The sequence below is a fragment of the Suricata suricatta genome, chromosome 9 (genome assembly GCF_006229205.1).
Source record: "Suricata suricatta isolate VVHF042 chromosome 9, meerkat_22Aug2017_6uvM2_HiC, whole genome shotgun sequence".
Taxonomy (NCBI): domain Eukaryota; kingdom Metazoa; phylum Chordata; class Mammalia; order Carnivora; family Herpestidae; genus Suricata; species Suricata suricatta.
The window spans coordinates 84,175,218-84,201,603 of record NC_043708.1 but is presented as its reverse complement, the minus strand read 5'-3'; the positions used below and the strand labels follow the sequence as shown (position 1 = coordinate 84,201,603).

General features: G+C 36.5%; 1 protein-coding gene across 4 annotated transcripts in view; it reads right to left on the bottom strand.

Moving 5' to 3' along the window:
* Positions 1-26,386, bottom strand: part of CASC4 (cancer susceptibility 4) — a 108,624-nt gene that overhangs the window by 39,349 nt on the left and 42,889 nt on the right. For all 4 annotated transcript variants that reach the window (XM_029951365.1, XM_029951368.1, XM_029951367.1 and 1 more), the window contains 6 exons: positions 21,216-21,318; positions 19,424-19,514; positions 17,288-17,432; positions 16,888-16,968; positions 3,262-3,360; positions 1,207-1,377 (listed from right to left, as the gene is read on the bottom strand). In XM_029951365.1, coding sequence (XP_029807225.1) covers positions 1,207-1,377; positions 3,262-3,360; positions 16,888-16,968; positions 17,288-17,432; positions 19,424-19,514; positions 21,216-21,318 — 690 coding nt within the window. The remainder of the gene's footprint in view (positions 1-1,206; positions 1,378-3,261; positions 3,361-16,887; positions 16,969-17,287; positions 17,433-19,423; positions 19,515-21,215; positions 21,319-26,386) is intronic.

Below are 26,386 nucleotides of genomic sequence, written 5' to 3'. Positions count from 1 at the left end.
CAACAACAAAAAAGAATTTGAAGGGGAAAAGCTTTGTAAAGCAGAAGCAGTGAAAAGTAGAGTTTAAGGAAACTGACCTACGAGACACTATCTGGTCCAAATTCTCTCTACTACCAGAACTTTTCTTATACTTCTTAAGAATCTGCCAATTAGAGAGTTATACAGATTAACAGGTATTGTCCACTATCAAACTTGATACCTCTGAAACAATGAAGAAGTGATACTTTATTACACATTATTATGAATTTGTTCAATTTCTTTCACTTCTCTCCTAATACCTAAATGAAGCAAATTGCAACTGGAGAGAATGCAAAAGGCAGGAGCACTGAGCCCTCTATTACTGCAGTCTCCCCAGGTCTGAATATCTCCCAGAATCCATTTTTCAAAACTATCGATCTTCTCCTCCTAATCAAAGTTTTCATTCAGTAGCCTAACAAAATATATCTTTTCTCACTTTTCCAAAAATATTTAGTTATAAGAACTAATAGCATTAAAAAAAAATCAACTCACCTGAGGTTTATTATTTAATAGTGGAGAACATGAGAAGCTTTTTAAAGTTTTCTCTAAAATATCTCTATCCAGGGGCACCTGGGTGGCTCGGTAGATTGAACCTCTCTCTCTGTTTTTTTAATGTTTATTTATTTTTGAGAGAGAGTGTGCATGCACATGTACGCAAGAGAGAGGCAGCAGGAGAGGGCCAAAGAGAAAGAGGGATAGAGGACCTGAAGCAGGTTCCACACCAACAGCAGAGAACCTGATGCAGGGCCTGAACTCAGTAGCCTTGAGATCATGACCTGAGCCGAAGTCGAATGCTTAACCAACTGAGCCACTGAGGCACCCTGTGTCTCCAACTCTTGATTTCCGCAGTTTGTGAGAGCAAGCCTTGTGTTGGGATCTGTACTGACAGCACTGAGGGACCTGCTTGGAATTCTCTTTCTCCCTCTCTCTCTGCCCTTTCCTCTGCTTGAATGCACTTTCACACACTCTCTCTTAAAATAAATAAACTTTTTAAAAAAATAATAAAATATCTCTATCCATTTAAAACTTGCTTTCCTTCTAAATTTTACCACCATACTTTCTCTTTGCATGCATATAACTTTACTATACATCATTAGAAATTATAATAATGAAGACCTTAATTGAGCATATAAACATATTATATTTAAAGAAATCTTTTCAGCATAACATTCATCAACTGATTCTTACTTTGCTTCAACTTATGGAAATCACCGACTCTATCCTTGGTAGCCTGCTTTAGTATATCTGCTTGAATTCTGGGTACACTTTCCAAGTTTGGGCCCGGAATTAAACGCTGAAGAGGATGGGAAGGGTTCTGCTTTGAAGTTCCAGGATTTCCATTGTGGTGTCCATGAGGATCTATGGCATAAAAATATCAAATTAAGGTCATATTTTGCAGAATTTCACAATATCTACTTAGAAAATGTAAGACACATTGTTTGATACTGAGTAGTCAGGTAGCTTTTTTTTTTGGCTTTATTATAATTTCTTTAATCAAATCTTACAGCCAATGTGATTTTAGCTGTGAGAAGTTTATTAATTGTTCTTAGGAAAGTTTCTCAAGTACTGATTATAAATAAACTTATCAGCCATAGTGATACATAGTAGAAACCCAAAGATTTAACTGGCATTGAGACCTGTATCTTTTCCTTCTCTTCATTTTTCTAACCCTACATGCTATCAGAAATCTCTAGACTCTAAGTCATTTTCATCTACACAGTGACTCACAAACGCACAACTGTTAACTTTTTTTTTTAGTTTATTTATTTTTAAGTAATCGCTATACCCAACAAGGGGCCCGAATTCATTACACAGAGATAGAGTTGCATGCTCTCCTGACTGAGCCAGTAAGGTGCCCCATGTTAACTCTTGATTCTTTTTTTTTTTAAGTTTATTTTGAGAGAGTGCATGTGCAAGAGATGGGGAGAGGCAGAAAGAGAGGGAGAGAGAGAATCCCAAGTAGGTTCCTCACTGTAAGCTCAGAGCCCAAAGCAGGGCTAAGTTTCAGGAATCAAGAGATCATGACCTGAGCAGAAATCAAGAGTCAGATGCTTAACCAACTAAGCCACCCAGGAGCCCCAACTCTTGATTCTTTCTTATTGGTAACTCCTCCATATAACTTTTCTTTTCCTCAGTCCCATATTTCCCTCATCAAACCTTTCATTTAGGAGGCTCCTGGGTGGTTCAGTTGGTTGAGTGTCCAACTTCAGCTTCAGTTCGGATCTCGTGGTTCATGAGTTCAAGCCCCGCATTGGGGTCTACAGTGACAGCTCAGAGCCTGAGGAGTGTTTTGGATTCTGTGACTCCCTCTCTCTGCCCCTCCCCCACTTGCACTCTGTCTCTCTCAAAAGTAAATGAACATTAAAAAAAAATTTTAAAGCCTTCACTTAGATCCTTATTATAATTAACTTTAATCACAACAATTCTCATTCTAGGGGAACATTTCTATAAAAATCAAATAACAAACATACTTTCATAAGTATGCAATGGGGAGTTGAATATAGATGGATGTCATAGTTAATAGAAGGCCTCTGTGAGATAAATTTGAGCACATTTTGAAGACAGTAAATACATACAGATGGGCAGAGATGAAAGGGAATATAACCCAGAGTGGCAAAACAAATAATTCTTCTGCTCTTAATAATGCTTTAGACAAAATGAATTTTTATTTTTATTTTTTTAGGTTGATTTATTTATTGAGGGGGTGGAGGGGTGCAGAGTCTGGCACCAGGCTCGATCTCACAAACTGAGATTCATGACCTGAGCTGAAATCAAAAGTCAGATGCTTAACCACCTAAACCACCTATGTGCCCCAACAAACTGCATTTTTAAATGATCATATCTCCTTGAGCTTTGATCACTCATTCCAAAATATATAACATTAACTAGAAGAATGAATGCTACTTCACCATCCTGCTAAATGACATGTTTCATTCACTATATAACAATACTTGACCAATAAAATGGTTTTCAAATGGAATTTTAAGGTTAAGATTTCAGGGACACCTGGGTGGCTCAGTCGGTTGAGAGTCCAACTTTGGCTCAAGTCATGATTACGTGGTTGGTGAGTTCGATGGGCCCACCACATTGAGCTTGTTGCTGTCAGTACAGAGCCCACTTCGGATTCTCTGCCCCTCCCCTACTTGTGCTCTCTCACTCACTCACTCACTCTGTCTCTCTTAAACATTAAAAAAAAAAAAAAAAGAAAGAAAGAAAGAAAGAAAAAAGAATAAGACTTCACACCTGGAGCCATATTTGGGGAGAGAGGTTGTCCAGTTGGTATATGGGAGATTGCTTGATGACTTTCATACTGAGCAATGGAAATAGAGGGTTTCTTTAAAGCTGAAAGAAAAAAAAGGTTTATATTACTCATATTGATAGTATGATTTGTAAAAAATCAACCACCATGAATCTATTTACACTGCACTAATCCTATGATGCTTATTTTAATTTTGTAATCTTTATAGTTGGTATATTAACTAATTTATGGTTACTAATTGATACATTGTATTACACATCACCGATTTTAGTGATCAGTAAATCTGACCAGAACATAAAAGAGAACTCTACATTTTGTTCACCATGATATCCCCAACGCCTAGAATAAGTGGCACATAACAAAAGCTCACCTAAGATTTGATGAACGAATAAATAAATGAATCTGTTTAGATATAGTAAGATATTTTTCTATGGATAGTATATATTTATTTATAAATAAAAGTTGACATTTACAGATTAGGTGAAGCAATGAGAATATGTTACTCTAAGATGCTCAGATTTTAAATAAAAACTAAACATAACTGATGGAACAAGTTGAATTTTATTTTTGAAGAGGGAACATTTAAGTTTTGTACAAAGAGCATTACTAACAAAGATGTACACACTTCTAGTGAGGACTTTATTCTCCTTTAAGAAATGAAGACAGCAGGGAAAGATCATGTTCCAACTCAGTACCACTAACTCCACTGCTTCCTTGGGCAGCTTAACATAATAGAAAGGCAGAAGGCAAAGAAGGAAACCAGAGAGAAAGGAAACAGGTAAGGAGAATAAAAAAGAAAGTCCATCTGTAAGAGATGGTTAGTGGCACATTTTATTCTCCCAAAATTTTGGTGGCAGAGAAAATGTTTTGTGTTCCTATTTCATCAGATTTTTCCTGAGCACAGAAGAAGATCAGTCTTCTTTACACTTAGGAGTCTTAAGACTACATTCTGACTGTGAGGATGTAGGTGAAACTGAACATACCACTTCCAGGTATGGTGATAACATCTGTGCAAATCACATATGATCTCTCTTCCTTTTCTGCCACAACTAAGGATGCCACATATAATGATGATAATATCAAAAAATGGAAAAAGACATTGCTTGGAGGAGAGCTACAAATCATCATCCAACCTGCAGAAGACTGTAATATGAACAATAAATAAATCTTTCTAATTTTAAGCCACGGCAATTTGGGGGCTGTTTGTTAATATATCACAGCCCAATCAATTCTAACTACTATACTTGGATTATTTTCACAATCTTGAAAGTTTATTTTGATGAGTGTATTTCATTTATTATTACATAGATTTCTAAACTTAAGGCCCCAAGGAGTTTAAAATTCATTCTAAGAAAGCAATCTACTCAAATTTACAGAAGTTGAGGTTTTCTATATCTTACTATATTCCCATTACCTTGTTCCTATTTCTAGCGTCAATGTCCAACACCCACTTCTGCACATAAGACACTAAGTAACAAACAGCTAACATCTTAAAAGAGCAATACTGTGCTGGATATAATTAACACAATTTTGATTTGCTAACAGACTCTGAGGACACCAAGCATCTGGTAGATATATTTGGGTTTTTTTTTTAATGTTTTATTTATTTTTGATACAGAGAGAGACAGAGCATGAGAGGGGGAGGGGCAGAGAGCGAAGGAGACACAGAACCAGAAACAGGCTCCAGGCTCTGAGCTAGCTGTCAGCACAGAGCCCGATGTGGGGCTCGAACCCACGAACGTGAGATCTGACCTGGGCCGAAGTTGGCGGCTTAACCACTGAGCCACCGAGGCGCCCCGGTAGATATATTTGGAAAGAGAAGTCCGTCACAATCTACAAATCTGTTAATCACTGTTGGAGCCTAGCTGGCTCTAGCACTACTCAAACCAGAAGAAAAGAGAGGGCATTTTCCCTACTAAATAAGAAGTAATTATAAATGTCCTTAGCTTTATATTATAATGACTCATGCTCAAGAACAAGGTGAATATTTGGAGGCAAATCTATGATATATATAGGTGATCACAAAAAATTCAGGATTAAAAAGAGCCTTTGTAAAACACCTAGAGGAGTTTAGAACTGATATAGCATAAAGTAGTAATATGGAGGCCTTATAAGTTTAATATGAATAACATATGTTCCTAGAGAAAATTTTGAAAAATCAAAAAGCACAAAGAAATTTAAAATTAGCTATAACCACTGTTATCATTTCAAGACCATCTCTAATGCTTTGTGGGCCTTTTTTTTTTTGCTGTACATTATACTATATACCTTAAACAAAAGTAGGATCCCATCATACATACTACCTTATAATTTGATTTTTATTTAATATTTTATACATATTTTTCTCTGTTATCCCATTTTCTTCTACAACATTCCCAAATGGAAATGCTGAATTAAAACTTCCATTTTAGTGTTACATATACTTCAACTAAAAAAATAATAAAAATATTTTTAAAAAACCACAAACAAAAATTTCCAATGTAACAGATTTGGAAAGAAAGATCTGGGTAAAGAACTGCCACCTGCTTATACAGGTATAAGCTGTATAAGCTAAGCTAGCAGGTAACCGACTTTTAATACTTAGGAAAAAGAAATGTGTGTTCTGTAAACATTTTGGTTTTTGTTTCTACATTGACTTTTTGTTTACTTTCCTTTTTTGTTTCCTTGAAAAGTTCCTTAGAAAAAAAAAAAAAACTTGAGCCTTGTTTCTATTGAACTAAGGGGAAAGGTAATTTCCTTATATCAGAACAAGATAGAGGTTTCCCCAGGGGTCAGAGTGAATAGCTATAGTCAGTAGTACCAAAACAGATGAAGACTCAGAAAACTACTAGTGGGCCTAGAGACAGGTAAAATGCTAATCTCACTCTCCAATTTTCTATAGAAAAGTTCTTCAGACTTTTTTTCTACACACAAACAAGTATCTAATGTTTATTCCACAAAAATGAGATATTGTTGCTTTCTTGTAACCTGCGTTTTTCATTAAAAATCACAGATATATTTGTATGGAGCGCCTGGATGGCTCTGTCGGTTGACTGTCCGGCTTTGGCTCAGGTCATGATCTCACGGTTCATGGGTTTGAGCCCTGCGTCAGGCTCTGTGCTGACAGCTCAGAGTCTGGAGCCTGCTTTGGATTCTGTGTCTCACTCTTTCTCTGACCCTCCCATGCTCGAGCTGTTTCTCTCTGTCTCTCAAAAATAAATAAAACACATTAAAAAAATTTTAAAAATCATATATATTTGTATGTTAATAAATACAGCTCCACATTATTCTTTTTAACAACATATATGAATATAACAAATATAATAAATTAACCTTCTCTATAACACTTCCATAACTTTCAATTTGTCATTATAAACAATTTTATGTTGAGCATTTTTATCTTTATTTTATTTTTTACATTTTTAATGTTTATTTTTGAGAGAGACAGACAGAGCATGAGCAGAGGAAGGGCAGAGAGAGAATCCAAAGCAGGCTCCAGGTTCTGAGCTGTCAGCACAGAGCCGGATGTGGGGCTCGAACTAAGCACGGGACCATAGCCATATGCACTTCTTAAATTAAGAGAAACTAAATAATAAATGTGAGCTTAAAGATAACAGAAGTGTGTGTGGGGAAATTAGACACTAATAAGATTGCAAACAATAATTGCCATTATTAAGGAAAAGAACCAAAGATAAAATGACAAAGCTTACTTATGATAAAGACAAAACACAGGATATAAAGGCACTTGGAGCACAAAGCTTTTTCCTACTACTAAGGTCCTGGGTTTTTAATTTTTTTTAAAAAGGAGAGTTATCAATATGGAAATTTAATCATCAACAATATTTATTGTCTATTAGATGCTAGGCATGGTTATAAAAAGCTAGAGATTCAACAGTGAACAAAACAGACAACTTACTGGCCCCAGGAAGCTTACATTCTTGTTGGGTAGATAATAGGTAAACAAAAATGTATGTATGAAATATAATATAAATCTCAGAGTGAAAAGTGCTATGTACAAAACAAAACAGGGAAATGGGACAAAGCGTGCTGGGAGATTCTATTTTAGATAGCTTGATCAGAGGAGGCATTTTCGAGGAAGAGACATATGAACATAAAGACTGAAACATGAAGGAAGAACATTCAGGCAAAGACCAGCAAGTACAAAGACCTTGAAACAGGAGCATCTGTAGCATATATGAGGAACTGCAAAGGAAGAGTAAGAGGTAAGTGTTAGAAGTGAAGTCAGAGAAGAAAGAAAGGTCTATTTTAGGGACAAAACAGTTAAAATGTTAAGAATAATTGGTTAGGGAGTGGGAGAGCTGATGGCTGGGACTACATTTGGTAATTCCAAAGGAAGCAATAATGTACTAATTATAATAATAGTAGCTCCCATTTTCTGAGTGCTTAGTATAAACCAGACACTAATCTCATATCACCCTCAAATTTATGTATTTCATAGATGAGAAAACTGAAACTTTTGGCACAAGAGATGAGACATACATTTCATTTGACTTAAAAAATCAAAGTAGTCATTTCTAGAGAAACTGGCTGAAATGCTTATAAAAGGGGATAGACGGTTTAGGGTTAATCCTTCTCCAGTTTTCTATTAGCTCTTAGTTGTAGTCCATATTCTGAGAGCCAAAAAAGACCTGTCCTCATTTCCTTTCTCCAATTATAGGGCTACACCCTTAAAAAATGTTCAAATCTTCCAGTTTCTGTCTTACTGAAAAGCTTCACAATCCAGTGACTATGACTATGGAAAAGTAGTATAAAATAAATTAACAATGGACCTCAATTCTGAGAGAACTTCAGTATTATAGATACCACCCCAGACATACTGAACATGGGAGGGGGTGGTACCTAGGTATTTACATTTATTAAAAGCTCCCAGAGTGGTTGTGTTGCATCACCAAGAGTCAAAGACAGAATAAAAAGCATGAGCTTTTGAGTTAGACAGACCAGGGCTCAAATCATGACTCTATAATTTATCAACTGTATTATTTTAGTTAGTAATTAATTTCTCAAAGCCCCAGACTTCATCTGAAACACAGGGATAATGGCATTTACCCTGCATGATCAATTTGGAGACCAAGTGAGAATATTAGCTAATGCATTATGATACAAGCCTAGCAAATAGTAAGTGTGCTATGTATACTGAAGTATTCTGGAGTTGTTGAAGTTAAGTATTAATCCTTAATATAAAGAAAGAATTCCAGATTCATGCTCTAAAAACAAAAACATTTAAATGTAAAGCTACTGGCCTTAACCATTTTTTTGAGCCTCCTGATTACACAGTTTGATCACACTCAGATGACACCTAATGAATGTTTACTTATAGTAATGTTTTGAGATGTGATGAAACACTATTTGGTAAGTGCACATAAAAATATTAATCACCCTGAAGCATGAACATTAAATAGAAAACAATGATGTAACATTCTTATGTTATTTTGCTCTGCATAAATGAATAGACAGAACATGCTGATAATTTTTCAAATATTGGCCAGTGGAACCATCTCAGCTCTCTGAGCAATATAGGTACATGTTTAAAGAGATTATTAAAAATGTTCTCGGGGTGCCTGGGTGGCTCACTCAATTGAGCATCCGACTTCAGCCCAGGTCATGATCTTATGGTTCGTGGGTTCAAGCCCCATGTCAGACTCTGTGCTGACAGCTAAGAGCCTGGAGCCTGCTTCAATTCTGTGTTTCCCTCTCTCGCTCTGTCCCTCTCCTGCTGGCACTCTGCCACTCAAAAATAAATAAGCATTAAAAAAATTTTTAAATATCCCTCAAAAATGAGTATGAAACAAAAAAATTTTCAGATAAACTAAGTTGGAAAAAATGTGTTGTTGGAAGACCGGCATTTCAAGAAGTGCTGAAGGAAGTTCTCCTGGCTGAAGGGAAAATAATAATCGAGATAGAAATTAGAATCCACAGGAAGGAATGAACAGCACTGAAAAAGTTAAATATGTGGTAAGTAGAAGATACCATAATATTCTCTTCTCTTATATTCTTAAAAGGCTTTTTTTTTTCCTTTTCTGTTCTTAGAGAAAGAGAGTGTGCACACATGAGTTGAGGCGAGGGGCAGATAGAAAGAGAATCACAAGTGGGCTCCATGCTGAGCATGGTTCTCAGTCCCATGACCTTGGTTGGTGACCTGAGCCAAAATCAAGAATCAGATATTCAACCAACTGAGCCACCCACCTGCCCCTTAAAAGGCTTTTTAAGGCAGAAATAATACTGAAAATATTGGAACTTCTATATAAGTAAAACATATAACAATTATAGCATAAAGGATGAGACAAGGTCAATGGAATTGTATCTTTGTAAAGATCTAACATTTCACAAGAAGTACTACAAGATAATTTCTAAGTAGACCATGATATATAAAGGATGCATATAGCAATCCTTGGTATAATCACTAAAACACATTATTTTAGAGATGAGTTTTTATTTTATTTTAGTTTTTTTCATGTTTTTTTAAAAATTTATTTTTAAAAGAGAGAGAGACAGAGCTGAGAGGGGGAGGGGCAGAAAGAGAAGGAGACACAGAATTAGAAGCAGGCTCCAGGCTCTGAGCTAGCTGTCTGCACTGAGCCTGATGCAGGGCTCAAATCCATGAATGTGAGATCTGACCTGAGCCCAAGTCGGAGGCTTAACTGACTGAGCCACCCAGGCGCCCCAAAATGTGGTTTTTAAAAAGTGAGAGAAACAGACACTAACTAAACCCTCAAACCCACTGAATGCTAACTATCCTATTCTCTCTGGGTATTTTCTAATTCAAGACCCTGTTTTGATTCCTTTATTCTTAATTGTAGCTACTATAAATTGTGGCCTCACAAAATATGACAATGAAAAAATGTCTTTCTTCTTTTTGAAGTTCATTTATTTATTTTGATGGGGGGAGGGGCAGAGCGAGAGGAAGAGAGAGAGAATTCCAAGCAGGTTCTGTCAATACAGAGCCTGATGTGGGCCTGGAACCCATGAACCATGAGATCATGATCTGAGCCAAAGTCAAGAGTCAGATGCTTAACTGACTGAGCCATCCCGGTGCCCTGAAAGAAATTTCTTTCAATTATAAACCAATGTACCATCAGAAGTTTATGAATCTTTAGTAGAAATTTCCAGTAATAAAATTTGATATTATGCTAATGTGTTCTTTCCCTACCAAAAAAAAAAAAAAGCCCAACTTTACATAATTTGTTTCTTTGAAACTTTTTCCTTGAAGGGTCAGATAGTGGATATTTTAGGGTTGGAGGCCATACTCAACTCTGCTGTTCTACCACAAAAGCAGCCATAGATAAAACATAAATAAATGAACAAAGCAATGTTTTAACAAAACTACTTATTAAAACAGGCAACCAAGCTGTATTTGCCAATTCCTGTCTTGCAGGATGCCTAAGAGAAAAATGTATTTAAATATATCTACAGCGATTTAATTTGATAAAACTTTCTTTTTAAGTTTATTTATTTTTGAGAATGAGAGAGAGAGAGAGAGAGAGAGAGAGAGAGAGAGAGAGAGAGAGAGAGAGAAAGCACAAGAGGGGAAGAGCAGAGACAGAGGGGGAGACACAGAATCTGAAGCAGGCTCCAGGCTCTGAGCTGTCAGCACAGAGCTCAAACTCATGAACCACGAGATCATGACCTGAGCCAAAGTTGGACGTTTAACCAACTAAGCCATCCAGGCTCCCCTTCTGGTAAAAATTTTTAATGTGTTTTTACAAATTTAGATATTTCTTTGAAAAGCTCTAATCAGAGAAAGAATCCTAACCAAAACAAAAATAAAAACAAAAATGATAACTACATTTCTTCTTTAAAACATAATCTTTTTTTCTCTCCTCTCAAACATCACTATAATTACCTCTCTTTAATTTTTAAAATAGTATTTAGTTTTTGAATAGGCAGTTTATCAAATTACGAAACTTTTGAAATTTTAAAACACAAATCCAAAAGTTCAAGAGATTGTATGTTGAAAAGTAAGTCACCTTTTTATCTCTGTCCTCATTCTTGTTTCCCAGAGTAATCAATATTACCATCTAGAGCAGCACTGATGCAATGATGGAAATGCACAGTAGCCTAGTCACAGGCGACCCTTAAGCTCCTGAAGTGTCACTAGTTTGAGGAACTGACTCTTTAGTTTTATTTAAGTTTGATGTATAAATAAATACATGTGACTAGTGGCTATTGTATTAGACAGTGCAGATATAGAAAAATCCTCCAAGAGAAGTGTTTTTCAACCTTAGTTACATAATACAATCACCTAAGGAACACATACACATTCAGTGCCCAAGCTGCATCTCAGACCAAACACATAAAATCTCTGGAGTGGGACCCAGGCATAAAAATTTTTTTGATTCCCCAGTGATTTCAATATATAGCCAAAATCAAAAGCCTCTATTCCAGAAAATTATTATCTTACAGAGTACCTCTATCTAATGCATATTAAAAACCAAAAGGAATAACTTTCTAAGTTTTAATTAGAAAAGAACTTCTAATTGTTCAGGAACATAAATTTTTTTATCTGCCAGAATTTCCCCCAAAGTAAATCATTAGAGGCAATTTTTACTATGAGATTAACTAGATCTTAAAACTAGAAAAAAGCTGGGGCGCCCAGCTGGCTCAGTCAGTTATGCACCCGACTTCGGCTCAGGTCATGATTCTTGCAGTTTGTGAATTTGAGCTCTGTGTCGGGCTCTGTGCTGACAGCTCAGAGCCTGGAGCCTGTTTCAGATTCTGTGTTTCCCTCTCTCTCTGACCCTCTCCTGCTCACGCTGTCTGTCTCTCATAAATAAATAAATAAAAATTTAAAAAAGAGAAGGCAACCAGAATGGCTAATGTCGCTAGTACCATAGCACATTTAAGTTAAAATAAGATAGCATTTCATAACTGTCAGATTGGCAAAAAATTAAAGTATAGCAAGCCAAAATGTTGGTGAGGATATGGATTAACAAAAACTGTCATATATTACTAGTAGAAGTATAAACTGATATTAATAAAGTTGAAGATATTCTATGATGTAAGAATTCTTAAAAAAATTTTATTTAAATTTATTTATTTTTGAGGGAGAGAGAGACAGTGAGCGAGCATGAGCTGGGGAGGGGCAAAGAGAGAGGAAAAAAACACAGAATTCAAAGCAGGCTCCAGGCTCCAAGCTGTTAGCACAAGCCTGATATGGGGCTCGAACCCACAAACCATGAGATTATAACCTGAGCTGAAGTCAGATGTTTAACTGACTGAGCTACCCAGGTGCTCCGATGCAAGAATTATTTTAATTTCATATCCTTGTACACGGTTTTGTAACCATTGTGGTAAGAAATGTTTATGGGTTACCAGTGTGTTGAGCTATTGGTCCCCTCAACTCTTAGTGACTGCATAGGGCCTGGGACAGCTAGATCCCTAGTCACATATTCTAGCAGCAGCAGCCTCACCTTCTTGGCTCAAGGTACTAGTCAAATATCAGTATCTAGAGACTCTTATGTACAAAAAGAAGCCATAAACAAGAATGTCCACTGTAGTATTGTTTGAAATAACCAAAAAATTAAAAGTGGCCTTAATGTTTATTATATGTGAATGAATAAATTATGGTATATTTATAAAATGAAATAATTATAACTTAAAAAGCCACAGGAATAATATGGGCAAGTCACAAAAGCATAATATTGAGGGGGGAAAAAACGAGTTATAGAATAATATATACAATAAGACACCATTTATTTAAAGCTTGAGATAGCAAAAAAAAACCCAATAATACTTTATAGTTTTATAGATGCTTACAAATGCAGTAAAAGTCTAAAACCATGTATGGAAATTGACATGCACCAATCTCACATAGTAGTTGCTTCTGGGGAAGAAGAAACAGGAATAGCATCTGGTGGGTACACAGGGAGGCTTCAACTTATCAATAATGTTTTATTTCCTTAATAATAACATCAATAACAGAAATATCTGAAACAACTATAGAGAATGTTATTTTTGTGGGTTTTTTTTGGGGGGGGCAGTACATACTTGGCTATTATAGTATCCTATTTTCCTGCCTGTTTGAAATGTTCTTTAACCTAAAAAAGTTTAAAACTAGTGATACAAATGTGTAACTGTCTAACATCACAGGTGCCTACGTACCATAAAGGCAAATATCCAGGTAAAGAACAGTACAGGTTAAATGATAAGATTCCTGTAAGATCTTGGTAACCAGCTCAAATTAACATTAAAAACAAACAAAGCCCACTGAGGTTTTGCTCTATGCTTTGGGGAGCTGAGAAGCTGAAACATCCTGCTAATCATAAGCACATGCTAGATAGTCCCTTGACTGTTTCAAAGCTACATTTTAATACAGTCAGCACTGCTCTGCTATAATTTCTAGTATAGCCCTGGCTATCATAAATAAAACAGTCAGTAACACATAAAAATCTGTTTTAAAATGACAAGGATGTGTTCTTCTCTCTACTTCTTCTGTGGGGCTACTGCCTCTACAGCCATAAAAGACTGCACATATACACCAGAATTTGCACAAACATTCTGAATTTTGGCATACACTACATCACAGAGAAAAGACAACACTCAGTAAAAGGAATGACAAGATAATAAATATGTTTCTAATGATGTGCAATAATCATCATAATAACAATAGTAACTAAGATTTATATAGCACTGGCTATGTGCCAGGCGCTGGTCTGAGCGGTTTACATTTAAATCTCACATTTATGTTAGGAGGCTGGAACTGTTGTTAGCCTATTTCATAGATCAGGATAAGAGCAACTAAATGGCTGTCACGCACTTGTTAAAAGATGGGAGCCAAGGGCTTGAATTCAGACACTTTGATTCCAAATATCACTGCCTCACCATTAAGCATATTCTGGTAATTCAACCATACACGTTTACTGGGACCTTGTTATGTGTAAAGCACCATGCTAGGAGCTCAAGGTACAAAGATATGATATGGCTTTCCTTCGTGTATGCATCTGATTACACAACTCAAATTTCCTTTTCACCAGTTGCTATATCATAATAATCTTTATACTCAAAATACTTATATAAATAATAAAGGACAATTGTTACAAATAATGATCTTTAAAGCAAAGTACCGTTTAAAGAGGTTCAAAAATTAATCCATAAGACTTTAAAAAAAATTTTTTTTTATTCAATTCTGAGAGAGAGAGAGAGAGAGAGAGAGAGAGAGAGAGAGAAAGACAAGCAAGTGTGAGTGGGACAGAGAGAAAGAGAGACACAGAATCCGAAGCAGGCTCTAGGCTCTGTGCTATCAGCACAGACCCCGAAGTGGGGCTCAAACCCGTGGACCGTGAGATCATAAACTGAGCCAAAGTCGGACATCCATTTGAATGAGCCACCCAGACACCCTGTATCCAGAGGACTTCTGGTTTCTGGTTCCACATGTAAGGAGTTTAGAAGTTACCACTCTAACCTAACAAGTAAAAAGCTAATAAATAAGCTGAAAAATTAACAATTCTTTTTGGATACGAGAAAAGAGGATTCAGGTCAAATGACTATTCCTAGGAATGCAGACATAGACAGGTGAATACAGGGAGTCATGGCTTAAAAAAGAGATCCTTGAGCAGAAAGTGCCAGGGTAGGTAGGAAAAACTGAACTGTAATAGATGCTGAGTTTGGACAACTCACTGGAGGCTCAGTGTTGACAACTTAGAGATTTTAGGAGGACCCAGACATAGGGAGGCTCCCTACAATATTGTGAGATTTACCTCTAGGAGCTCAGCTATATCCCCATAGTAAATATTGGGGGGAAAATCCCCTCAGGCAGGAAGAGGGGAAAAGGAACCATTTTGAAATACACCAGAACACGTTGTTCTTCTTAATAAGGGCTGCCCTCAAGAGAAAATAGTTAAATAGAACCTAACCTGGGGCTTTATCAGAGCTAAGTGACCTAAAGAAGAAAAACACCTGGGGCACCTGGGTGGCTCAGTGGGTTAAGCGTCCGACTTCGGCTCAGGTCATGATCTCACAGTCGGTGGGTTCAAGCCCCACGTGAGGCTCTGTGTTGACAGCTCAGAGCCTGGAGCCTGCTCAGATTCTGCGTCTCCCTCTCTCTCTGCCCCTCCCTTGCTCACTCTCTGCTCTGTCTCTCAAAATAAAATAAAGACATTAAAAAAAATTTTTTAAAAGAAGAAAAACACCCAACTCCAGCTCGCTCCAGCCTTCCTGTCCCACCAAAGGAGAAAGTAAAATACTGAGAAAAACTTGTGAGTTCACAGTCCAGAAGCACAGACTCAGTGTAAAAGACTGGAAATCACAGGACTACACAACACTTCTCCTTCCCCCACACCTCACTACCGCATTACTAAAGGCCTACTTACAGCATTTACTATTACCTAACACATCATGTCTATCAAGCAAAAATTACACGTCATCCCAACAACCAGGATCAATGTGCTAAAGACTCTAACAGATAAAGTACAAAGCATGTAAGAACAAATAGGCACTGTCTCAACACTAATTTAATGTTGAGAGCAAGGACATAGGGCTCAAACTCACAAATCATGAGATCATAACCCGTACCAAAGTCAGATGCTAAACCGACTAAGCCACTCAGGTGCCCCAACTCTGTTTTTTAAAATTCCTGGTATTGCTCTTGTATCTTTATTTTAGGGGCATATACTATGAATTAGAAACCAAAAAGAATATGGACATAGAATAATCTGAGAAAACAACTATATATATGAAAGGACTAATATCTTTCATTTGGACCTCAGACACTCAGCAATTTCAGCCACATGCAATGAGCTATAACCACACAAGTGAACCCTGAGATTGAAAAGGAATAAAAATAGTCAAGAAAAATCACAGACATGCTGTTTTTCAACATGACAAATTGGAGTCAGCAGGGAGGGGGTACCTATGATAACAGAAACACAGAAATGGCAAGAAAAACAAAGAGACATGAAAAAAAAACCCAAACACTGAACAGGACTAGGATACCAGCAGTGATTCAGACTTCAAGAGGAAATGGATAAGAAGCAGAAACATTAATGAAGAAAGAAATAGACACTGAGCAGAAGTGGTCATAAAAGAAGAGAGTCAAGTTGGGGAGGAATAGAGTGAGAGAGGGAGACACTGAATCCAAAGCAGGTTCCAGGCTCTGAGCTGTCATTGCAGAGCGTGACCCGGGGCTCAAACCTTGTCCTATCATACGTTTCCACAGCTTTCAACTTTTCATCAGACCTAACATAAAAACACTCAGGTTTAACCATTTCTGAGGTCTTCATTTTCTTCTGAAGTGTGGAGTAAACTAATTGAAAGGACAAGCAAAGTCCTAAAGACCTCTATAATGGTATTGCCATGCATTATTACAGCACAGCAACAACATAGCAACCTCAAAGAAATGAGGTATACATACTTTTAGTAAACACAAATGGCTGTGACATAGTGTAATTGTCTGAGCAGTAACTCTGAGTCAAGAAAATGTTCAAATATGGCTCAATCTTATCAAGGCAATACAAGGACGTCATACATTTTAGCAAAAAATTTTAAAACAATTGTATCCTAAACAAGTCCTGGCAATTAATAGGTAATGAATTAACAGAAAATATCAATCTTCCAGAGACCTAGGACTTTTCCCATGTGACTAGGGTAGGGTAAATACTCTGATAACTTTTACTTACCAGTGGGAAGATCTTCAACTTTTGCAAGGTCATTCTCTTCTATTCCAGGCATTCCTGCATCACCAGCTCGTTTGATTTGTTCTGCCCAAGTAACAAAAGATATAATTCTTTATTTTTCCTTACGTAAATTGAAAGTGATTTGAAGGAATATAATCATCAGTTTCTAAAGCAATAGCTACACTGATTGCATATCTTTATATCTTGCTTTGGACATAGCTCTAACACTAAAACAATTTACTTTTTTTCTTCTCTATCAAAATATTCAAATGAGAAACAGCACTGACACCTATTCATAACTGAACTAAACTCAAACAGTAGTCTGTCTGACTGAAAATGCTCACTTCAAAATGAGAAGACAAAGTCAATATCCTATTAATACTAAGCAAAATAATAGTAATACCTTTCCCGTGTGGAATATGATTGCTTGAGGGTTCTTCATTCTTATCTGCAGCATTCTCAGGTACTTTTGGAATGTTTTTAGGTACTGCATGATTGTTTATACCCAACTCGTTTCCATCTTTTGAATCAAACTTGTTTGGCTCCTGCTGTTAAATAAAGATTTGGTAACAGTCAGTATTTTTCAGCTCAAGATTAAAAAATTAACACAACTACTAATTAAATGTTCTGAAACAGTTCATTTTTTGAAACATATACTATGGGTCCAAATTCCAAACACTTGAAGATATGGGATATAATATTGTTTTCTGTTCAGTTTTTATACCTAATATGAAATCAAAGAATAACACTTTTTAAAGTTTCTAATTATAGTAAATGGTCTAAAATGTTAGGCAGAGATAATTCTCTCTGGCTATGTTGAGGGAATGATTCTGCAAGAAGACAGTCTTGCTGAGCACTGTAGGTTGCTGTGGAGGCCTACGGTTGGGCATTGTCCCAGGTGCTACGGGCAGAGTGGGTTCTCTACAGGCCTGTGTTATAATTGAGCAGGATTATACAGGAGATTGGCATATGGGAGCCACCTTAAGTGTAATAGATGGTTAATGACATTGCCAGGCTTTTCCAGAAGCAGAAACAGCAAGGGTAGAAAAACAGGCAAACTTATTCCTAGGTGCACTGGCCACCCAAGCACAGGAAGTAACAGCAGAACAATATTCCTTCCAACGTGCTTCTAACTCTTATCATCTCCTGGAAACTTGAATCTTCAGATACCTGGTTAGGCCTGAATCAATTCTATTGGTGGGCCAGTTGTGTCTTTTATATTGGTTGAGTAGACTCAGTGAAACAATAGGAGAGGCAAGGAGTTAAATACACATGCTTGTGTTACCAGATAGGTCCTTATACTTACTATTTAATGTATACAGAAATGTTTTGTCAATTCTAAAGCACTATGCAATGTAACCATTAGTAACATTATAAAAAAACAATAATATTTTTAAAAATCTTGGGGTGCCTGGGTGGCTCAGTCAGCTAAGCGTCCGGCTTCGGCTCAGGTCATGATCTCAGGTGGGTTCAAGCCCCACGGCGGGCTCTGTGCTGACAGCCACCTCAGAGCCTGGAGCCTGCTTCAGATTCTGTATCTTCCTCCCTCTCTGACCCTCCCCTGCTCATGCTTTCTCTATCTCTCAAAAATAAATAAATAAGTAAATTTAAAAAAAATATATAAAGGAAATCTAGAAAAACAAGAGCCAAATTGTACGAATTTGTCACAATAAAGAAGACTAGGTGTTTTGACAATTAGGTACAGGTTTTCTAGTGTGCCTGGAAGATAAAATTAACAATAAACATTTGCACTGTGCTTCATTGTTTACAAACTACTTTCAAGTCTATCCTCCAGAGATGCCTGGGTGGCTCAGCTGGTTAAATGTCCAATTCTTTTTTTTTTTTTAATTTTTTTTTTATTGCTTTCTATTTTATTTTTGAGAGACAGAGAGAGACAGCTGGAGCAGGGGAGGGTCAGAGAGAGAGGGAGACACAGAATCCGAAACAGGCTACAGGCTCTGAGCTAGCTGTCAGCACAGAGCCCCACGCGGGGCTCGAACCCACGAACCATGAGATCTGACCTGAGCCGAAGCCGGATGCTTAACCGACTGAGCCACCCAGGCGCCCCAAAATGTCCAATTCTTGATTTTGTCTCAGGTCATGAGCTCATGGTTCATGGGACTGAGCCCCATGGTGGGCTCTGCGCTGATAGCTCAAAGTCTACTTAGGATTTTCCCTTCCTCTCTCTCAAATAAATAAATAAACTTAAGTTAAAAAAAGAAGAAGTAATTGCTATGTCAGTAAAGTTGTATCCGCTTTACAATTTTAGAAATATATTAATAGCAAAAATTAATTTTAAAAGTCAGATAAAAACATTTAGCTCAAAATTAGTTTTAAGAGTTGAAGTTATATTTTTGCAAATGTCTAATTCACTCAGCAATAACAACACTGTAAGTCATTTTTTCAATGAGGCAGGCTAGAATACTTAAAAATGTAATGTTTTATGACAAAAGTACATATTTTCATTTTAAAAGTACATATTTAATTTACAAGATTTATAACATGAACGTATTTTGATTTAAGTATTTTTTAAATTTACCTTTTGTTCCTGCAAAAACTGGTCTGCTAACTTTTTAATATTTTCCTCATGCTGTGCTCTTAACTCCTTGATCTGTTGTCCACACTGAAAACTAAATTACAAAGTCATACTTTTAGGTTATATTATCTTGGATTGACTTCTCAAAGTTGTCTAGGATTGAAAACATACATTTATAAAGCATTCAGTTAGCAGGAGAGTGGGCACAGAAGGACAACACAGGCATAAAAATAGATCACAGTCAAAATTCCTAGAATATTTGAATCTTTAATAGAGGATAAAGAATACTGATAAAGATAATTAAAATAACAGAAGTTAGAAAGATAAAAAATATTTTTATAAAGTTTTATTTATAAAGAAACAATTATCAAACCCAACTTCAATCACAGAAGAGAAAAACATAAAAGAGAAAACCATGAGACCAATATATAGTAATACATGAGAAAACCTAGAATTATAAGAGGTGATAAGGAGTAGTAGCAAATGATTCATTCAATAGTTCTCATTTTCAATAAAATAGTAAGAGTCTATAAATTATAAGAAGAGCAAGAATAGAAGAAACCAATAAACAAGAGAATGTAGTCCTCAAGAGAAAATGTGAAGGAACAAAACATATAAAGATTGGGAATTTCCACTGGACAAGTGGTCGAAGAATACAAATATACCATTCATGCAAAAAGAAACAAGTGGTTAAAAATATACAGATAAATGTTAACTTTCACCATTAAAAATGCAATTAAACTTCCTATATGTATATATGATAGTGTTTTATTCCTATACTAGCAAAATTAAGTCCAAATTATAAAAGCTATTGTTGGTGGGGTTATGGGGAAATATTTACACTATAAATTAGTACAACCATCATAGAGGCAATCTTTCATATATGGGATAAAAGCAACAAAACAATAAAACATTATGTCTCAAGAATTCTATATTTGAGAATATACACAAGTGAAATAACATAAGAGGGAGAGATCCTCTTTACATAAAGATTTTTATAGCTGATATTCATAATAGTAAGATAAGGAAAACAGTCCAGCAATTGGGAATATTAACATGCTGGAATAATACATTATCTCTGAATATACTAACTCTTTAATCCTATTGATACACTGAAAATTATTGAATACTGTCAGGTTAAAATACATTTATATAAGTAGATGCACATTGGTAATCTACAAAAATAAGAAATCAGAAATGGATAAACAATGCTTTAAAATATGGTAAATCTTTCTGAATATTTTGTATGCAGTCCTAAAAAACACCCTTTACTATAAAATGGATTAAAGATATAACAAAGGTTTTTAAAGAGTGATTGCTACAAAGAGGTTCCCTGAGCTCATCACCAATTCAGTGCAGATATATACACAAGGGGACTGAAATGTCAAACAGAAGCAGCAGCTGGCACCCCGTCCCTCAGCTATTCTGGGGACCTCTTTCGGCATTGGCTTCATCTTCTGGATGCCCCTCAAAAAGAACCACAGAATCTTCTTTCACTCTTTGCACATCTAATGCAATGAAACTCGGGCCTTGAAGATTTTCTAACTCAAAATGAACTCTGCTTATATGGGCAGACAAAACATATCTTCTAAAAGGCATTCTCACAATGTTTAACATATCAAATTAAGAGTTTGGATTTGAAAGAGGCATAGGAAGACAAGAGAAAAGGACCTTAAAAGATCTAAGAAAATTAAAGAAAACAGAAAAACAGAAGCCAGAAAGGAAGAGATAAACTGTCCAAAAGTTGGACACATGTTCCAGATTCATAACTATTTGTTGCTATACAGCATCTCACCTCTCATATTCTAACCTCTTCACAAGGTAAGTAGTATTCTTCCTATAGTCCTGAAGCTGGTCTTCTTGTCGAAGAAACTCCTGACGAAGCTCAGCAAGTTGCTCTATCCAAAGAAGAATCAAAGAAATAAAGTTTACTTACTCTAATGCTTCTGATTGAGCAGTTATGGGATTTTTAAAACTTAAAAACTCAATTTCTTTACTCAAACTCTCAGGTAATTATATTATATAAATAGTACCACATTTAAATGCCTTTTATAACATATGTATAAACCCATCTGCTTTAAAAAGGTATGGCAGCGGTAGCATGGGTAGCTGAGTCAGTTAAGCATTCAGCTTCAGCTCAGGTCATGATCTCGCGGTTCGTGGGTTTGAGCCTCACATCGGGGTCTGTGTTGACAGCTCAGAGCCTGGAGCCTGCTTTGAATTCTGGTCTCCCTGTCTCTCTGCCCTTCTCCATTCATGCTCTATCTCTCAAAAATAAATAAAACATTTATAAAGGTGGGGGGAATCATATTTTTTAGATATACTGGCCATGAATATAGAATTCAAGGTTTCTTTTTCATTCTAAATCACACTTGACTCCCAACTTAAGGTGTCAATCACTTTAGATCTCATTTCTAGTTCTGCTACTAATACTGGGTCCACATATACCCTAACTACATTTTCAAAGCTCATAATTCCTGGACAAGAGCTGAAAGTTTTAGTTGTAACGAATAACATGAAATTCTAAGCTGGACAGTAGATTAAAAGTGGGGCCAAATGCTCTTTTGTGAACATTTAATATATAACCACTGGCCCCAGATTTTCTAGAGATGGTCCCTCTTCATGTGACTCTACAAATAAAAGAAATTCAGCCAGAGAAGATAAACGTCAGTTTCTTAAATAGATGATTAAAAATTTAGCTAACAGCTTTAGAAGTAAGCAAAAGTAGTAGTTAAGAAAGTCTTAATTAAAAAAAAAATAACAGTAAGCTTTCCAGTTAAAAAAAAAAGTCTTGAGGTGCCTGGATGGCTCAGTTGGGTAAGGGTCGACTTCAGCTCAGGTCACAATCTCATGGTTCGTGGGTTCAAGCCCTGCATCAAGCTCTGTGCCAGCAACTCAGAGCCTGGAGCCTGCTTTGGATTCTGTGTCTCCTTCTCTCTCTCTGTCCCTCCCGCTCTCATGCTCTCTGTCTCTTAAAAATAAATAAACATTAAAAACATTTTTTAAATACATTACAAAATAAAATTTAAAAAGTCTTAATTTTTAGAAATGGCAACAGAGGACTTTTCTGTATAAGTAACATCTATTAAGACTAAAATGTTAAAAAAAAAAAAGACTAAAATGTATCTAACCATAATGTGCAATATTATATATCTACTTTTCATGGAAGACTTCTAAAATTAGTCTTATTATTTTAAAGACACTCCCAAAATGCTTGGGATTTAAGTTTCTAAAAAGCAAAGGTAAACAAATATTTATAGTGTAATTATATCTATGTAAGAAACTAGACTAGAATAAAAATCCATCAAAGTACTACCAGTGATTATGTTTAGTGGTGGGATTCTGAGGGTATTTTTCTTCTCTACTTTCTAAAATTTGTTTGTTGTGGAATCATAACTGTGACAATGACAACAAATAAAATTTTTAAAGTTGGATACACATTTGCTGAGACAGACAGTTTAACAAATGCATGATAATAGTTTTTGTACAGTATAAAGTGTGAAAAGTTAATGATTCACATAAAATGCTTGTAGTTGATAGTCATGTTTATACATTCAAGCCACTTTTTTATTTAAAAATTCTTGAGGAATAACATTTTATAAGTGTAAGGTATATAACATGTTGATTTAATTCGCTTGTATACTGTGAAATTAACCACTGAAGCATTAGCTAGCACCTCCATTATCTAACATAATCACCATTTCCTTTTGTGGTGAGAACATTTAAGATATACTCTCTTGGCAATCTTCAAGTACATAATACAGTGCCGTTAACTTTAGTCACCATATTGTTTATTACATCCCCCAAACTTACTCATCTTGTAACTGAGAGTTTGTACACTTCGACCAACATCTTATTATCTCCACCCCTCCAACCTCTGGTAACCACCATTCCGTTCTGTTTCTAGAAGTTTAATCAAGCCACATTTTACATTTCTTTTTACTCTATTAATTCTTCAATATGTAAACATGGCTGATCTTCATAGTTTTTCATCCACTACCTCCACCTCACTTAACAGTAGCAAACTATGATACCCAGTATCCCTGAATAACACATTCTGTTTGTTACTTGATCCCTGGCCCATCTACAGAATTACCTCTAGAGAACTAGAGGCAGCAGAAACTATGGCCTCAGCTATGGATATCGACTCCCAGCAGGTGGCCTTGTAGCTTACAGAGTTAGCCAGTTCAGTGAACCTGTGTTCAGGCAGGAAAGGTTCTGAAACTAAAGTTACTGCAATTAAAAAATAATAATAATAATAAGCACCACCCAGCAGCTACTAGAGAATAGCCCTCAATTTGTGGGCTTTACAACTCATTCAGGCTTCTTTTTTCTACACAGTAAACTAACTGAAGTAGATAAGTTTAGCTTCAGAATGAACCTAAGGCTCAGTATGATTTCAAGATTTGGGATGGCTTCTTTTCTCCCCACAAGGCTTCTCACTAACAATATTTGAAATTCCTTTATTAAGAAGTAAAGTTCTGGGGCATCTGGGTGGCTCAGTAGGTTGAGGGTTCAGCTTCAGCTCAGGTCATGATCTTGCGGGTTGGTGGGTTTGGGCCCTGCGTCGGACTCTGTGCTGACAGATAGCTCAGAGCCTGGAGCCTGTCTTCAAATTATGTGTCTCCCCCTCTCTCTGACCCTCCTCTGCTCAAGCTGTCTCTCTCTCTCTCTCAAAAATAAATAAAACATTAAAAAATTAAAAAAAAAAAGAAGTAAAGTTCTGGGGCGCCTGGGTGGCTCAGTTGGTTAAGCGTCGGGCTTCAGCTCAGGTCATGATCTTGTGGTTTGTGGGTCTGAGCCCCTGTTGGGTGCTGTGCTGACAGCTCAGAGCCTGAAGCCTGCTTCGGATCCTGTGTCTGCTTCTCTCTCTCCCCCACTTATCTTCTGTCTCTATCTCTCAAAAATAAATATATGTAAGAAAAAAACTTTTTTAAAAGAAGTAATGTTTTATTTCTAAATTGAGATAAAAGCTTAAAATACAATTGACAAAAACAAAACATCAATATGAGTGAGTTCCAGTCCATGTAAAATATCAGAACCTTTCATATTTGAACAGAGAAAATTATAAAGCAGGGAGCTAATTGGCCATTTGAGCGAGTCCATACAAAGACCCGAAAGGGAGAAAAGTAAACAGCAAAACTAAAGACAAAAATTTCCTACATCACAATTTTACTTTCAACTGATTATCTTGTGTTTTCTTTATTTTGGACCCCAATATACTCTGTGTCTACTAGGGTTGTTCCAGGTCACCACAGCAGGATTCTCAGAGTGACTTAACATGCGATGAGGTCCACAGCTGATGGTGCAGGACGTTCTACTTCTGACAGTAACACTAGGCTATGTTACAGAAAGGCCTGGCCATATTCCTTCAATTTAACTTCAAAAGATTAGGGATGTGGTCAAGAAAGGGGTTGCCTAGGACCAAGTTTTAAAGCAAAAAAAAAAAAAAAAAAAAAATTACTTCTAGAAAATTTGATTTCAAATTTTCTCAGTAATAGCCATAAAAATAAGGTGAGCCATTCAAGATAAATTGGTATATACTATGGGGCGCCTGGGTGGCTCAGTCGGTTAAGTGTCCGGCTTTGGCTCAGGTCAGATCTCACATTCGTGGGTTCAAGCCCCACGTCAGGCTGTGCTGACAGCTAGCTCAGAGCCTGGAGCCTGATTCCGGTTCTGTGTCTCCTTCTCTCTTTGCCTCTCCCCCTCTCATGCTCTGTCTCTCTCTGTATCAAAAATAAATAAAACATTAAAAAAAAAAAGATAAATTGGTATATACTAAAATGCTAATTTGTTATCTCAGGAATAAAAAACCAACTCTCATTACTTTCATTTCCAAAAAATATTAACTACCATAAGGTTTAGGTCTTAGTGTGTATTAATTCCATTATATCTAGTATTAATTTCAATGAGGGTACCTGGGTGGCTCAGTCAGTGAAGCGTCTGACTTCAGCTCAGGCCATGATCTCACTGCTTGTGAGTTTGAGCCCTGCATTGGGCTTTGTGCTGACAGCTCAGAGCCTGGAGCCTGCTTCTGATTCTGTGTCTCATTCTGTCTCTGCCCTATCCTGCTCACATTCTTCCTCTCTCTCTCAAAAATAACTAAACAATAAAAAAAATTTTTTTAATTTCAATGAAAATAGTCCAATCTGGATTTTATAGTTGACTTGTCAACAAATTTGCTTCAGTAGAAATAGTTCCTAAAGTGCAAAAGTCACATTAAAAGGAAATTCAATCTTAAGAGTCCAAGCTTGAGTAACTGCACTAAAACCAAAAGTTGTACATCTATAAATTCAAATCAAAGCCTTTTTTTCTGCTAAAGAGTATTATAAAAAATTTCAAAACACCTCAAGATCTACTTCAATGCACACTGTATGATAAAGATTTTTACTCAGTAACACAGACTGTCATTTTCTATGAGGTAGATTAGGAGAAGGTACTGGATTTCTTATTCAACTAACCTACTATTATTTAATAGAAATATACTTTAATGACAAGCAGAATCATTTGTAAAAACAGCAAGCAGGAAGCAGCACTGACAGAATGGCATCTTTTTTTTTTCCTTTTTTTTTTTTCATAATATTTTATTGTCAAATTGTTTTCCATACAACACCCAGTGCTCTTCCCCTCAAGTGCCCACCACCATCACCACCACCTGTCTTCCCCCCTCCCCCCTCCCCCCCAACCCTCAGTTCATTCTCAGCTTTCAATAGTCTCTCAAGTTCTGCATCCCTCTCTCTCCCCAACTCTCTCTCCCTCCTCTGTTTCCCCTGGTTCTCCATTAGGTCTCTCTTGTTTTCCTGCTAGACCTATGAGTGCAAACATATGGTTTCTGTCCTTCTCTGCCTGGCTTACTTCACTCAGCATGACACCCTCAAGGTCCATCCACTTTCCTACAAATGGCCATATGTCATTCCCTCTCATTGCCATGTAGTACTCCATCGTGAATATATACCACATCTTCTT